The sequence below is a fragment of the Ptychodera flava genome, chromosome 7 (genome assembly GCF_041260155.1).
Source record: "Ptychodera flava strain L36383 chromosome 7, AS_Pfla_20210202, whole genome shotgun sequence".
Taxonomy (NCBI): domain Eukaryota; kingdom Metazoa; phylum Hemichordata; class Enteropneusta; family Ptychoderidae; genus Ptychodera; species Ptychodera flava.
Window position 1 is genome coordinate 31,080,846 of NC_091934.1, and position 16,679 is coordinate 31,097,524.

General features: G+C 38.3%; 1 protein-coding gene across 2 annotated transcripts; it reads right to left on the reverse strand.

The window, feature by feature from the left end:
- Positions 1–1,195: 1,195 nt before the first annotated feature.
- LOC139137252 (mucin-3B-like) lies at positions 1,196–15,232 on the reverse strand. 2 transcript variants are annotated; one of them, XM_070705248.1, is made up of 9 exons: positions 15,070–15,232; positions 8,676–8,763; positions 7,627–7,654; positions 6,078–6,898; positions 5,341–5,399; positions 4,024–4,220; positions 2,887–2,919; positions 2,442–2,641; positions 1,196–2,086 (listed from the first exon to the last, which is right to left on the reverse strand). In XM_070705248.1, exons 1-9 carry the CDS (start codon positions 15,165–15,167, stop codon positions 2,036–2,038), a joined length of 1,575 nt encoding a protein of 524 aa, XP_070561349.1. In that variant the 5' UTR covers positions 15,168–15,232; the 3' UTR covers positions 1,196–2,035. The 2 variants fall into 2 exon arrangements, with proteins under 2 accessions (XP_070561349.1, XP_070561350.1); XM_070705249.1 differs by lacking the exon at positions 15,070–15,232 and adding an exon at positions 10,227–10,310.
- Positions 15,233–16,679: the final 1,447 nt, after the last annotated feature.

Below are 16,679 nucleotides of genomic sequence, written 5' to 3' on the forward strand. Positions count from 1 at the left end.
TATAAATTCAAATCTTGAAAAGTGTTACAGTGCTATTCCTTGCATATTTAAACTTACATATTGCTCTCTCGGGCGCCGTTCATGTTCTATATATATATATATATATATATATATATATATATATATATATATATATATATATATATGAAAAGTGAATATATATAATATCAATGTATATAAAAATGTAACAATGTAAAATGGGTAAGAACACTGTAATAATGGGTAAAATACTGCATTAGATAGTTCGAACAAAAAGTCAAAAAACGGCCCAAAGGACACGATTGACATCGAAACGTCGGGATAACATCGGAATTAAAACACTAGAATGGGAGAAATAACAACATACGTTTCGGGTTCTCCCTTCGATTCGCATTTCAGTAAAGTAAAGGGGCAGAAAACAAAGGAAGAGGAAGAGACGGAAATCATTTCAACAAGTGATATGCAAAGCAACCAGGGGGCAGAGAGGCAACATATAAAAAACGTGATGTGCGCCGGGATTGTGACGTTGAAGGCTGTCGTTGATTGAACTGGTAACTGCATTGTCATAACATTATCACGCTTCATTGCTTCATGTTAAATCAGACTCAGGACGTCTATTGAAGGATATATTTGGACGCCCTAGCTGTGCTTCAGCAACGAGAACAAACAGGTATTTGATCCAAACCATAATTACACCTCACTTAGTTACCCCACCCTCTCTGTCTGCCCGCGAAATGATTTTCATGTAATTGTACCAAATGTGTTCAGTCCCCGTTCTTCACTTGTTAACTTTACTTTTCAATATTCACCGACAAAGGGTTGTGCCCGGAGTGTCTGTGTTTTCATTGCTCCCATTTTAGTAATTTCAATCCATTACCTCCCATCTTAAGTTTGAAAATCAGGTTGCTTTTCTCTACGTATGCCAACATACTTTCCAATTGTTTTACAGGTTAGCATGGGTCTACCATTCTTCACTCTGGCTTTATGCTTTGTTCAAAAACCATGTTTTTAGAGAATGACATTATTGTTTTCTTTTTAACCAATGCAACATGATAAAAAGAAGTCATGACATCAGAAATATCTCAGAAATATCTCAGACTTTTTGAAGGAAGCAATTTTGCCAATTCAACTAAAGAATAATAGGTAGACTAAGTCGCTTAAATACACTGTTCCATATAGGTACAAAAACATCAACAATTGGTTCTGAAGACGATATATGAAAGTAGGTGATGTACATGGCCATAACAGAATAGGTAGCCTTTTTTTTTACTTTCCAGAAGTGTGCCTCGTAAACACATCTTGAGTACATTATATATCCCAAAATGTTTACATTTGTTATGAATATCATATGAGAGAACAAACTGAATTTGTTAAACACTTATACTCTTCAAATCACACACCTAAAATTTGAGAATCGGGTCAGGATATAATATCTTATTTCTCAACAGCCAGCCTTTTTCTTGCCACCAAATGTTGAAAGCCCATATATAAAATAAGCACAAGAAGCTGCTTAGCAGGTAAAGTTGTGGACTATACCAGCGGTCCCCTGTTTTGTTTGCCAAATGACTAAATCTCTGTTACATTTACATTCTTTAATCATTTGAAGTCTTATTTCGAAGTGAAAACCATCACTACCTGATTCTAAGTTAAGCAAAACACGCGATGAAGCGGTCCCTTGGTGTGGGTGTTCAAGAAACAGATTATATGACGCCGAAATACGGCATTTAATGAGCTACTAGACTGAAAATCAGTCGCTCGAGGACGCTCCCTACGCTCCCCTCCTCCTACATGGAGCCCAGAGAGCGCCATCGATCGACGGATCTTCAGTCTAATGAGCTGCCAGCTTAAGCGAAAGTGAAATTATTTTGATTATTATACACGCAGGAGGAAGACTCTTTATCATGGGCCTCCTGATTAATAGAAGTGATATTCCAGATAGTGTATATCTGTGAGGTCGTCTTTTCTATTCATTGGAACTTTGCTGGACGCATACTCCACCAGCGCCACAACAACACATTGTGGTTGCCAGCCAATCCAATCTTTGCCATGCTGCATATTAAACTGTTGCGTCCGGGTTCGAATAACTGGCGTCGTGAAGATCATCGCCCTGTGTCGAATAAAGCAGAAGACCGTGTCAGTAAGTCAGTATACACATTCTCACTTATGAAATCAATAGAGTTCACAGCCACAAATTTATGAAAGCTCCGAATATGTTCTAGTGACGTCGTATTGTTTGATAATAGTACATAATATGATAGATAAACAAACGAAGGAGAATATGGAGATCAAGCATATTACTGCTTCAATTTTAATTGATCGTAGTATCAAAATAGCCATATGGCTCCGGTGTGAACTTAAGTCGATGGACACTCTTCTCCCTTTTTTGTTGACAAACTTTTAAACAACAATTTATGATAATTCATACAGGAAAGGCACGTTGTGCAAGACATCTTCTCACTTACACTCTTTTGTTTCGTCTCTTGTAAGTCTATTTCACCACCTGCAGGAATTCTGTCACCCATCTTGCGAATGAGGGAATTCCGTGTGTACCTCCCCCTCCTACCGAAGCTTCGGATCATGCACGCAATGCACAGCGCCACGGCAATCACTACAATCAAACAAGCGATGGTGGAGCAAACAATGATGGCAATTTTCGCAGAATCTGGAAGAAATACATGTTAAAATAAATAATGATGATAAGAACCAAAGTCGACGACAACTATGATATTAATATTGTTCATGGTTGTATTATTCGTTCTTTGTTCATAGTTTCTAGCTAAGGCCTCGAAAGGAATTAATTTTGTTCATAGACGGAACAAGAGTGGTACGACAATAGTGAATGCAGATCAACAGATGGTCTAAAATCAGGGTCCGTCAGGTAAATAGACATGTATCATTTACATTTACCTTTTTCTGGTTTCGACGTTTCTGGCTCTGGACCTGCGGAGGAAAGTTGATACTAAAATTATTGAATATAATTCTACGTTTTCTTCTGTTGCACTGTCAAACACATGATAGCTACGAATAAGGTCGTTCCTTTCTTGAGAATCCTTTACAAAAAGACTATGCGAAGTGTGAAGATTTGTCCCTGCTTCCCGAATAGTTTACTAAGAAATGCAATAGAGGAACAGAAAATATAGCGCACATTTTCACTGAAACGCTTATCGAGGCTGAGCGACCCTATATATTCTCCATACAACATGTACGTAGGGAAAAGATGTGAGCTTAAAACCGGGGTCCTGGAGCGTACCAATCGGGTTATTTGTCTAAGTTCCTTCCGGACCTACCAGAGCAAAACAATAATCGATGTAGACATTTTCTCATTTTCTCACATCTTATTTTTTCAACAAGTTTCCCGTGTGACGGGTAAGGGGGCTTTAGAGGGAAACATTTTTTCAAGCGATTCAGGAGTTGAGAGTTCAAGTGTTCTGTTTGTCGTTACTAAGTTTTGAATGCAATAAAATCTCGAGTGTTTTACATGTTTTACTTCTACTGCTGGCATCCTAGCGTCATAACTGCCATAAAAGAACCTGCTTTATTACATCCCTCGATGTGCGTGCAAATCAGTGCATTGATTTGAATAGGAACATCCAGGGAGTTAGCGGGCCGGTGAACGATGTACTGACCGGTTTCCATGGTTACTCGGTCCAGTGAAGCCGTTCGATGTTTTCGATGCCAAAGTAGACGCTTAACGTTAGATGTACAATATCAATGCAGGCACTACTATTTTGACTTTCGTTAAAGTCTGTTTCATGCTGTTCGATAATGGTAAAATTGTTTGAAAAATGCCCTGTATGTCATTAAATATCAAAGAGCATGAACTGTGAAGAGGTGTGTGATAAACATATTATTGCCTGAATACATGGGTTTATGTGCCCTCGTAGCAGGAGACAATTTGCCCTCCTGGCTTCGGGCAAATTGTCACCTGCTCTCGGGCACATAAACCCATGTATTCGGGCAATGATACATATTCCCATTCCCCACAATGGTAGAACACCGGATCAATGGCTAAAATGAATGTATCATCGTTATGCTCATATTTACCTTGCTCAATCACAGAGGCTGTCCCGGGTTCATATGAGATACCATATGATTTGAAGACGTTTGATTGGTTTATACTGGAAATAAAAGCTTCTAAAACGGTCTGAGCATCAACAGTCGCACTGTTATCGACTAAAAGGTCACTAACCATTATGGCAATACTGCCTGTGGTGTCCCGCCTTCTCCTGGACCTTAGAATCCTAAAACGGCAATGATTAATCATATACGTGACGCATTTTCAATGAAATTACGCGATCCCAAAGTGACCTAAAGCTATTGTATTGTAGTTTCAGTCGCGCAACATTGTTTACTTTATCAGAAAAATTATTACGAGCGATGTATAGGTCAAACTTAGGTACTTTTTCTTGAAGTATCGACAAAATCATCAGATCACAGCATTGCAACAATGCTAATTACAAAATATGTAAAAAGAAATGATAGGGGGTTGTGTACTGTTGTTTTACCTCTCTACTTTGTTAAAGTTTATTTCAAGGACGTCAACAGAGCGCTACATTCTCAATAATGTTGAACACTTTTCGTCCATCACTTATGTCAATAATTCAGGCATTTAATGATGTTGGTCACTTTATTTACATACGATAGATACATATTTTTGAAAGTAAAATGAACGGGAAGTCTTTCCATGGGCTGAAAACCTGTCGTCTTAAAGTCATACACTATGACTTTAGGCGGAAATTTGGATGTTCTGAAGGTCTGTTCGCAGACGATGATGTATCTTTGTTGTGATATAGTCCGTGTAGTTTAATCAATATCTAAGCGCCCATTCCCAAAAATTTCGTATTTCTTCAAGCAATCAGAACTCGTGATGGGGGCTGTCATTTTGTTCAAAATACGGTTGGTCTATGAAGTATAATTTGGCCGAATATTTCTTCTTGAAAGGATTCTAGGCATACGAATGATTATGTCAATAGTAATTTACGTCTACTACGTACCCTCAAAGCAGGAGACATTTTGCCCTCCTCTTCTCTGGCAAATTATTCCTTGTTTTGGCTTACATACATACATACATACATACATACATACATACATACATACATACATACATACATACATACATACATACATACATACATACATACATACATACATAATACATACATACATACATACATACATACATACATACATACATACATACATACATACATACATACATACATACATACATACATACATACATACATACATACATACATACATACATACGTTCGTATAAAACACATAAACAGAATTATTCATTATGCTTCATCGCAAATTAGGTGATACAATTTTTTACAAAAATTATATTTCTATAACTACCATGTGAAGTTGGTACTGAAGCAGCACACAGGTATCGTCTTATTCAATGTCGTCCACAGCTGTTAAAATAATAAAAAAAGAGTGCTTTATCAGTTTTCACCGCCTTTTATCATTGTCTTACGATTAGAAATATATGTGTACATTATGTATAGGATAAAGCCCGAGTACGAGGGCTCTTCTGGTATATAAAGTCCAACCCAACGATAAAATGTCGAGGCCGCAGGCCGAGACATTTTATCGTAGGGTTGGACTTTATATACCAGAAGAGCCCGAGTACAAGGGTTTTATCCGACTTAAAAACTATCGCCCCTAACTGATATATTTGCGTTTTCAATGTGTTTACGTCAACCGTCCCCTTTGTCAATGTAACATGTTTAGGATATGAATTAAAACTTTTATTTGTGAAATAGCCTTCCAATGTAATGGAACATCCTATAAATGCCCTAGGGCACATTATTTTAAATGCCCTAGGGCACATTAGTTTATGTTTGTACCACAGCAGATTTTGTGTTGCAGCTGGTTTCCGCTGTGTTTCCAAATTTGAATATTAAAACGTACCAGATGTCTACAGAATATGACATGTTCACTTTTGATTGGACAGTACTTTACTATGGCGCTGTCATTCGTTTCTGGAATTTGGTGACCAAGGCTTTACGAGTAGATAAAACACCCTGAATTAAGCACTCCGATTGGTCAATCAACAGTAGATAGTTTTTAAATAAAAAAACAACACTGACCTCCTCGATGCTCATTTTAGTTATGTTCTGTTGAAGACACCTTCCGATATTCATTTCAGAACTAATAGTGACGTTGCATTTTAGCCGAAATTCCCTTTGACAGGTCAAGGTCTTAGCTGAGCAATCAGTGTCGTCATTTTCTTCGCATTCCGGTGATTGAGTTGCTGGCACCCTTGTTACTTCAGGGTTGGTAGACTGTTCAGTCAAAACTTGCACTGACGTTGAGCTCCGTGTTGTCATAGTGTTGCCTGGTGTTGTTAGTGATGGGCTCGGGATTGGCGTTGAGGTTGGTGTCGTTAGTGATGGGCCCGGGACTGGCGTTGAGGTTGGTGTCGTTAGAGATGGGCCCGGGACAGGCGTTGAGGCTGGTGTTGTTAGTGGTGGGCCCGGTACAGGCGTTGAGGTTAGGATTGTTAGTGATGTGCACGGTGTCGGACACAGTACACGGATTGCATAGTTGAAACAATCACCACTTTGTTGGCTGTGGAAACACAGAAATCCTTGCTGCAAGTTACATGTCAGACTAACTTGTCCAGTTTCGTTGTACGGAGTATTAGTGTCATTGGCCAAAGCACATTCGATATCAGTTGGCTGATCGCAGAATCCATAGGGACCTCTCAACTGATCGATGAGTTCAAACTCTCCGATTGAAGAGGGCTCAAGTGTTGTGCCATTCTCATCATCCATCCATTCTGTCCACTCAGAACACTCTTCAACATTTTTTGTCAATACTAGGTGAGTGACTGCAGTTGTGCCAAATATAGTTGAAAAACTTGATGTAAGCTGTATCGATGCTAAGCTCAATAGTGTCACGGCATTGCCTGGTTTTGATAGAGAATAAAATAGTGTAAGATAGAGCATATTCCCGGCAGTATAGGTTTACTTCTTTTAAAAATAACTTGTGCATCGATAAAGATAAGATCAGTTATATTGTCATATACCTACATTCGCATGCCTGTGTAAAGCTATGGGGAAAGCGCCCTCACATCCGTGCATTTTTTACGTTTCACGCTCCGGCCCGGTGTCAAAATATGGGCAATCGCGTGCATTTCTGAACTACCTTCGATTCTTGTTACTACGCACGTTGCTATCCGCAAATGTTCCATTTGTCACGAAGCCAGCGCAAGATTAGGAAAACGTCTGCTCGCTCAGATCGTAGTGGCGCGCAGCGTCGGTGATTTTATTTCTAAATTCTAGTGAAATCATGTGTATACTAAGTGCGAGCCTGGTCAGTATAAATTACAATAAATTGACATCATGCTTTTGTCCTTCTTACATCTCGATTCAGCCTTGATCTATGTTGGTCACGTACTAGTTCACATGTTGCTTTGCGCGTTCTAGAATTCTGAAGGTAAACAAATGACGTCATTATATAATAATATGTCAATCTACGAAGCGGCCGTATGACCCCGGTCCGCCATAGCCGTATCAGGGCCGTAAAGCAGATAGAGCGAATACTTACAAGTATACATATAGTTTCAATTTTATTATACATTATCACGTAGAATATGTGTAGCCATAGCACCAACTACCTACAAAGGCCACTCACCTGCAGGCATGCCGACAGCAGTCACACCCTGTTGAGGAAGATCATGCAATGATTTTAACAGAACTACTGAATAATCAACTTTGCCACAGTACTCTTATGAATGAACTAAAGAACTAAAGGCTCGTTATCGAAGTTGACAGCTATTGTAGCTTTTATTCAAAAAATGATGGATTGGTGCTCTATAAATTGAATAATGTTTTCATAATATATGGAAATATTATTATTCAGCTTTTGTTCCGAATGTATATATCATGTCTTCAAAAACCTCTTTTGACATGTAACTGTCCTTAATGCAAGTAAGTTGCCACTAACGTACATTAACGTTGAGGAGATATCAGTTTGCTCATCTAGAGAAGAATAGGCTCTGAAATACACTAATGAAAGCCTTTGGTGAGGAAAAATATCGAACGAAATGTCCACTTGGCAAGTGTGTTGGAATGCAAATAGTTTTGTTTATCAGGACTGCTCTCCACGAGATATGGCTCTGAACATGAATAAGTCTCTTGGAATAGGACAGAAACATCATGATAAAATGTGGCCGAAAAAGATCATTTATCGGGAGGATATTTTAAAAATATCCCCCTCATAATATAAGCTGCTCAAATTTCATTGATGTTTCTTTGGTGTATAGTTCGGAATAATTGATAGACTAGATATTTCACGCTACAATACAGGAATCGCGAATGAAACTTAAAATGACTCCTACATATTCAATTGTGTTTCAGAGACACACAAAGACAATAAAAGTTCATGAAACACAAAGTGAGTCTAGTCGATTGACATAAATATTGACATAGAATTACGGTAACAATCTTTGGATAGTATATGATATTGAAGTAAACGCTACAATATATAAGTTCATTCTTTGTCTCAAATCGTGTTTGTTACAAATAGTATCTTAAGTTTGTTCATTTCCACCTTTAGCACTCTTTATGATGATAAAATCAGCCTTACCAAATCCCACCAACACCCTTCCAACGATGTATCATGCCAAACATTGAAATGCAATAAGGGTTATTGTATATGCGTTTTGATATAAATCAACTTACTCTTATTAGCATTGTAGACAACAAAACCATGACGATTATGGCACAGTTGGTCGAGGACTTGTCAGCTTGTATTAAACCCATGTTTAAACTGTAGAAATGTTGATTAAGAAGTATGAAAAAATGATTATTTACAGGTCACCGAATTATGTAAACATTCAGTAGATTTGATCGCTTTCACTGCATGAAAACGCAATAACACAGATACATTCACACTAATGAGTTACCTCTATAGGAGAATAATACACGTGAATTCACATGAATCCACATTTATACAGGCTTGCTGAATACAAGCAATGGACTATTGACTGTATTCATCTGTATATGCACTTTTCAGCTAAAATACAGGCAATAATCCATGCAAATACTACAAGTATTATTCAGTTTTCATGCAGTGTTTAGGATATTAACATCACATTGTTAAGTACTTCTTATGTTAAAATTACCCAAGGAGGCAGGGCAGCTGGTTGGGAAAGGCCTGTATCAAGGTATTATATAGGCCAGCATTATATATGACATGCTAATGAACTACATAATATTATTGTGGTAGGCCAATCAACAGACAGCAGGCCTCTTTGCATGCGATTCATTACTTAGTGAGCTTAATGTCTTATCATAGGTGTCCTTTAATATACAGCTACCACACAACCATATTTTTCATGATATATCACTAGAATCAACATGATTTCCCTTATGTTAGTCAAGTTGATAATGGCACATAACAGGGTAAAATAGCATATTTGAAACTTCTTATGATTAGAGATATTTCAAGCCATCATTTAACAAAAATAAATATCTTATGTCATTGGCATATTTATTAATGTGTATCCATGACAATCACCTATGTAACGAATATTGATATTTAAAAAGATGTTTATATGCCCTAAAGAGCTGTTTCTTTACATGGCTTAGCTGCTCGTACGACGTTGCATTACAGTGTGATTCTGCCTTTTGCGTACAAAAACTGCGTGTCCATGCGTGAGTACATGCACTCGTGCGAATCAGGAAGCAGCTTCAAATTTGTATATGGCGGTGAAAAGTTCACAGTGCTTTGCGTCAGCGATAGCAATTATCATGTACACCTAAACAAATGTGACATTGTGCAAAATATATGACCTTATTCATGACTGCCTGGGCGTTGTCAGGAAAACTATTAAAATATGACATTCCTACAAGCAACCTGACATTTGAAAAAAGTAGATAACACCCATATTGAATAAATAAGGCTCATTCAATATGGAAGCTGTTTGAGTTGATATTCCTAACCTATAGGCTTAGACCGTCACGAACAAAATTTTACCTTGCATGAAAACAGCAAGGCCGGTGCGGAGGATTCATTCAAGTGGGCGCGTAATACTGCACTTGTTTTTCATAAATCGACGAATGCCTTTATCCCACAAATCGAGAAGTGCGTTCACCTGGTTATGTATAAATCCGATAGCGAAGTCACTTTGCAACCCCTTGAAATGTTGGTGACGCTTCGTTACCATAGTACTGCTTTACCTTCTCTATGATCTTGCTATTTCGCTTGAAGTATAATACGACTTTACCTACTTGTACAGATAACTAGTCCGGCAGGATGTTCAGATCAAGAGGTTGGTTGAATTTTTTTCGACAAAGTTTTGCCCACACGAGGACGAACCACTGCACTGTGTACAAATGACTTTTATTACCATGTGTTGCACAGTTTTCTTTCAGATAAGTAATCTCCTGAACCGTAAATTCTGTCATGCCTCTCATTTAACCTGACCAGTCATGTGACTGAAAGTTCGTGACATCGTAAATTAACTGACCCGTCAACTCGTTTCACGCAGAAGTATTCCATGTTTATTACCGTAACGTAAGTACGATTACGATTGACGATAATTATGAAGTCGTGAGAGTGTAATTGTGCTTTCGTAAGCCTCACACATCCAGAGCCAAAAATGATGAGATTTCAACAATTTGAATTACATTACACGTCATGCTTCGGCCAAAGATGTCTCACTATTAAGCTCAGTAAAAAACAAAATAAACAGGAAAACCTGAACAACTCACCAATCACCTTAAGTATACATGTGAGCGATGTATCGACAAAGTGAAGGAAGATATTTTAAATCTGAGCTGGATGCGATGAGGAAGTAAATAAGTACATTCTTATATACTTCCTCGTCGCCGTATATACTATAGAAGGGGTGGGGTCAGACTACCTTGATTGTATAGTGTGGTCATGTTTCTGAATTGACTAGTCGCAATATTGTGGCCGACCATACAGTGCCAAATCATGAAAACTTCCCCATTGTTATTTTTAGAAGACAATCAACCTGTAAGACACCCATCAACATTTGCTGTCCATTCTTGGTTTTTTTCCGTAGCGTAATTGGCTTGATTGTTACATTTTCATATGTAGTAATGCTTTTCAGTCATGTATTGGTCTTTACATGAAGCGAAAATACGGTCTTAATATTTATTTCAAGCGGAAATATATCACTCATCAAACTACCCGTATCTATAGCCCTAGCCAAATGCGGTCATGGTCACTAATAATATTTTTTGATATCCGCTGCTAACTGTCTTGCGCATTTACATGATATATATTCCGCTAACTTAAAAACGAAGACCTCCATCGGTAATTGTGAAAGTAACCGAGAATTGTGGCGATATAGAGCTACGTCAAATGTTGATTGGTGTTATACGACAATGTTTGAATACTTATAACGCACCCAGGACACGTAACTCATGACCCTAGTCATCAACTGCGAATAAGATGACCTCGTTCCTTGTTACGATGTTTCGAGAGTTTTCACAGGTCAATAATGTCACTGCAGGTACTGGGAATAGACTTCCCTTGTCTCATGACAAGCTACTGTTCGTGTTTTGATGTGTCCAGTGCCCTACGTTCAGACTGACTGTAGTCCCTTCCATGTAACAGAACCGTGATCAAGATATGAAGTGGTGAGTCCTGTTGTACCCACACGTATATGTTGTTCTTATGGCACTACGGGGACGACACGATGTAGCTACAGCGAGAAACGGGCGGCGTGATTAGATATATGTTTACACTAATAGCCGATATTGTTTGTCATAAGCCTTTACTTGAATCCATCCTCGGTAGAACTTGTTTGTAACGACACATGCCGTCCCTGGTACGTATGAGAGGCCGAATATGAAGGAAAGTATTCTTCATTGGTATCATATACTGGTCACAACTGACAAAAGGCCTAATGTACTTAATGAGAGCTATTAAGGCATAGCCATGAAACCTCTACCAAAGATGTGAATTTGCCAATTTTTCTCATGTTTTGTGAATTGCTATACACTAAACTTATGATCGACATAAAAGTGCGACAACTTTCTCAGTGACTGGATTCACTTACATGACTAATCTGAGACCTGGTCATAAATAAAAAAGGACTAAAGTTTGATGATGATTTTTCAATGATATGAACAGAACACGATTGGAATTAATTTGGGATAATTGGATCTTCATGATTTTCAAATTTCTCAAGAGTGTTAGGTGCCCTATAGCTGATTGTTGCAATATTACAAATTACTCATATAGACAAGTAGCTAACATTTGCAGATCAAACAGTGCAGACAATACTTTACCATCCAATTATCCTAAATTGAGTAACAAATGGAATGTAAATAATTTCAAAATATCAGGACAAGAATCTATGTCACATACTTTCATTAGTTTTGCTACAGACTCGTCGCAGGCAGGCGGTATAACGTAGAGAGTTTGTTTTTTTATGAAATGTCAATCATAGCTTCTTATGCAATAGGTTAAAGACTTTCGACCGATATGTAGACTGTCCAGAATGTGTTAATTCAAATCTTGGAAAGTGGCATTCCTTACGTATCTCAGTGTTTCGCCTTTTATCAGGCAATTTCGAGTAGATTCGGGTAGATTTCGAGTGGCATGATGTTCCATGTAGGAATTCAAATGTGTCAATTCATGTGTTATCAGTTGTATGTGGTTCCATCGAGACTTGTGTTTGAATTGTCTTTTTCGTCAATTTGTGTCGCATTATGTATTTGATTCTCATTTCCTAATCAATGTGCTTGCGTCTTGTACGAGATGAGCTCTGTGAGGACGATTTAGTGTTGGGATAAATTTCAGTCCGTTGCCGCCCCAGGTGCATTGATTTCTGCTGCTGTTAACTTGTGTGATGATAGTTTCTTGACTCATCTAAGATTTGTGTTGTTATTTATATTTATGCTATGTTCGGCACTTGTACGGCGTATCATTGTGATTGGTATCTTATTGTGTCTCCTCTTCTGTTCCCCCTTCTGGACGTTTGTGTTTTGGGTCGTGTTTAGCCTTCTGTTTGGCCATAGACAGTGGAGGGGGAGGAAGACCCTCCACTGTCTATGGTTGGGCCAATAAAATATAGCGGCTCTGGAGGCGTTTGGCTGTCTTTCGTGTTGCACCACCATGGTATTTATTACGTACCTCAAATACAAAAACCGCCACCAGCAAAAACAAAATTCGCAGGTCGCCCTATCATAAGGGGTGCTCAAACCCAGCATTCCATGAATCGGAATTTGTCGATCATTTCCTAAAACAAGTCGTGGAAAAATAGCCAACGTATATCAAAGACACCACAGAATTTATCCGGAAATCTGAGACAATAAAAATTCCAGGAAACATAATATTAGTGACACTAGACGTGGTGTCCCATGTACACCGACACACTACACGACCAAGCAATTCAACTTAGACAAGGCATTAGACACGGAACGATCTCCAAACAACCACATAACAACAATAAAAAAGGCACTAACAGAATACGTGTTAGCCATGCCAACACTTATTCTTAAAAAACAACACATTATAATTCGACAACGAATTCTATAAACAAATTTAGGGTTGCAGCATGGGATCCCCCGCCTCACCAGAAATTGCCGACGTTGAAACGGAAATGAAGAAACGGAAATGAAAATAACATGTGAACATAAATCGAAAATATTACTCGGGCTTAGATTGAAAGACTATATTTTTCGTGATCTTCATGGTACAAAACACGAACTGAACGAGTTCATAAGATTGAGGGACGATATTTTCATGATTATATTGGAACAAAACACGAACTGAACGAATTCATGTGAGGAATTAACCAAACGCACTCTACATTCATATTTCCCTTAGAAAGCTCGATACATGAGATAACATACCTCGACCTAGCTATAAAACAAGTATTGTGTTAAAACTGGAAAAATATGAAAAATGACGAAGCCTTACGGAATTTTCCCCCGAACAACCGATCATCGCATACAAAAGAAATCCAAAATCAAGTACAGTATCAGTATCAGTAGACGCTTTGTGCAATATCAATGAAGCATTAGGAGCTCTAAACGAAATTTGTTTGCCACTGAATTCAAGACTGAATGATACCTAACGGGAGTTTTAGCCATGGCTCACGTTTGACAAGCTGGCCGTTCACGCCTTACGTCTGCGTTGCAAGATGCGGGTAGTGCAAATAGTGCTCAGGTTTCCAGGACAGTTTTGTGTGATCTGCTATGAGATGACTGAGAACTCTTCTTAGGAGAAGCTATTAAAACAGCCATGTAAAACCAGCTCTTTGTATATCTATTGTCGAATTAATACATGTGAAATGGCTGTCTTTTAAAATTTGTACAGGTCTGCAGGGAATTTGCTCGATTCACAAAAATGGATTCTGGTTAGTGTTGTTGATGACCTAGAGTGACCTACACAACAGTTTTATTATGAAGAGGCAGAAACATAATTTACTTGAAGAGCACGTGCTAGAGTTTATTTATTAGTGTGTATCGCGTTTATTTTGACAAAGTTAGTGATTGTTTTGAAGTAGGAAATTCCAAAATATCAAAACACATTTCCGCGCCCTTACTGTCAAAGTATTATCTTGAACTGTATCACCACACAACACAGACACGGGCACATATACTCAAGACGACCTCGACCTAGCTATAAAACAAGCATTGCGTTGAAACTGGAAAAAATATGAAAAATGACGAAACATTAAGTAATTTTCCCCCAAACAACCGATCATCGCATACAAAACAAATCCAAAAACCAGCGATACACTAATAAAGGCCAAAGTCAACGTCATTAGAAACAAGGCGACGAACGAGCAACACACAGAACGATCCAAACATTTAGTATTCTAGCTTCCCTGCTAGAAGAACAAGAGATCAACAACATCGACACAATATATAAAATAAGAAAGAGATAATATATCTATAGGCGACTGAGTTAGAAACCGAAGTGGTTTCGAAACGTGGTGGTCAAAGGGTTACGATTGTTTTCGCCATGGCTTATTTTAAATTAGCAATCCATTTGTTAATTTTCACACTAACAGCCAAAACACAATATATACACAAAACACTTTAAAGCACATACAAGACAAGATGGTGATGTGTGAAGCGACCTCACCTTTTGTACAATACAGGCAAAGGAAATACATCTCTTAACTCTAGATCTGTTGAACTTTTCGTACAGTATTTCTGCCTTGACCTCCATACTGTTGCCATACTAAACGTGTTAATATGGCTTTTAGGGTAGTGTTTAGCGTGTTATATGGTCATCAAGAGAGGGCGTAATACATACTGCATAATAATGAACACTGAGCCGTGATGACTCACATGCACAAAGCGACTAAACTTTGGACGAGAGAAGAGAACATTAAAGGAAAAAAGGCTCGTACACAAAACAAGGTTTACTGGCTGTATTCTTTATTCTTTCTCATATTTTAATAGGCAATTCATGTGCCCCTGTGTACTGAGCTGATCAAGGTAGCAATCTATCACGTTTCTTCTACGCTATCGACGAGCATCAGTCATTTCAGGGCGAAAGCTGGTCTTGTTTGTATCAGTTGTTCACATTTGAGCAAACATTGACAGCGTCATCGACCCCACTGTAAGTATAGTATCAGTGGGCGCTTTGTGCAATATCAATGAAGCATTGAGGAGCTCTAAACGAAGTTTGTTTGCCACTGAATTCGAGACTGAATGATACCTAAGGGGAGTTTTAGCCATGGCGCACTTTTGACAAGCTGACCGTTCACGCGACCTATGTTGCACGATGCGGGTAGTGCAAATAGTGCTCAGCTTTCCAGTTCGTTATGCGTGATCTGCCAATGCCTTGATAAAATTAAATGTCATTTCTTAAGATAGACTAGCTATTAAAACCGCCATGTAAAACCAGCTCAGGTCATTGCTGGGGAGAATGACCTACATAACAGTAGTATTATTGGAGTTTCACTATGAAGAGGCAGAAACATCAATTACTTGAAGAGCACGTGCTAGAGTTTATTTATTAGTGTGTATGATTGTTCTATGGCGTTTATTTTGACAAAGTTAATGATTGTTTTTAAATAGGAAATTCCAAAATATCAAAACACATTTCCGCACCGTAACTGTCACAGTTTTTATCTTGAACTGTATCACCACACCACACTACACAGATACAGGTACATACTCAAGACGTTCATTGAAAGACCTGTTAGACTGCTTTGCTGCAGCAATAAACTGGTCTTGTGCATCTTTTATCGACATTCAGTTTTTCAGTGCCACCATTCCGTCTGCTTGCCCCTGATTGATTGTAATTTGTTCTCATGTATTTTAGTCCCTCCTCTGAATTGATAAATTTACTTCCATTTTCGATATTCGCCAACGAAGGGTCGCATCGGAGGCGTCTGTGTTTTATTTGCTCCCGCTCTAGGGTTTTTAATCAATTTTCTCCTGATTTACCGATTTTGATCGTGGATACCAGGAGGCTTACTGCTTTTCTCTATATATACCAACATACTCCCTAAGATAATGTTTAATTATTCAACAGGTCAGCATGGATCTACCATTATACAGTCTGGCCTTATGCTTTGTTATAAGGCCAAGTTCAGGGAGTAAGACGTTATTTTTTTTCTTTGATAACCAATATAACATGTCAAAAAATTACACATAAAAATCAGAAAATCTCTACTTTTTCCGAGAAGCAATTTTGACACTTAAACTCAGGTATAATGGGTAGAATAAAGTCTTTAAATA

Bases quoted from the DNA above. Each gene is read 5' to 3' on its own strand.
- LOC139137252 (XM_070705248.1), bottom strand. From the start codon at position 15,167: ATGGCAACAGTATGGAGGTCAAGGCAGAAATACTGTACGAAAAGTTCA. The intron at 4,221-5,340 runs GTAGTTATAGAA...TTGCCGTTTTAG, and splicing joins TTCAGTACCAACTTCACATG to GATTCTAAGGTCCAGGAGAA. The intron at 2,087-2,441 runs GTAAGTGAGAAG...TATTCGACACAG, and splicing joins AAGAGACGAAACAAAAGAGT to GGCGATGATCTTCACGACGC.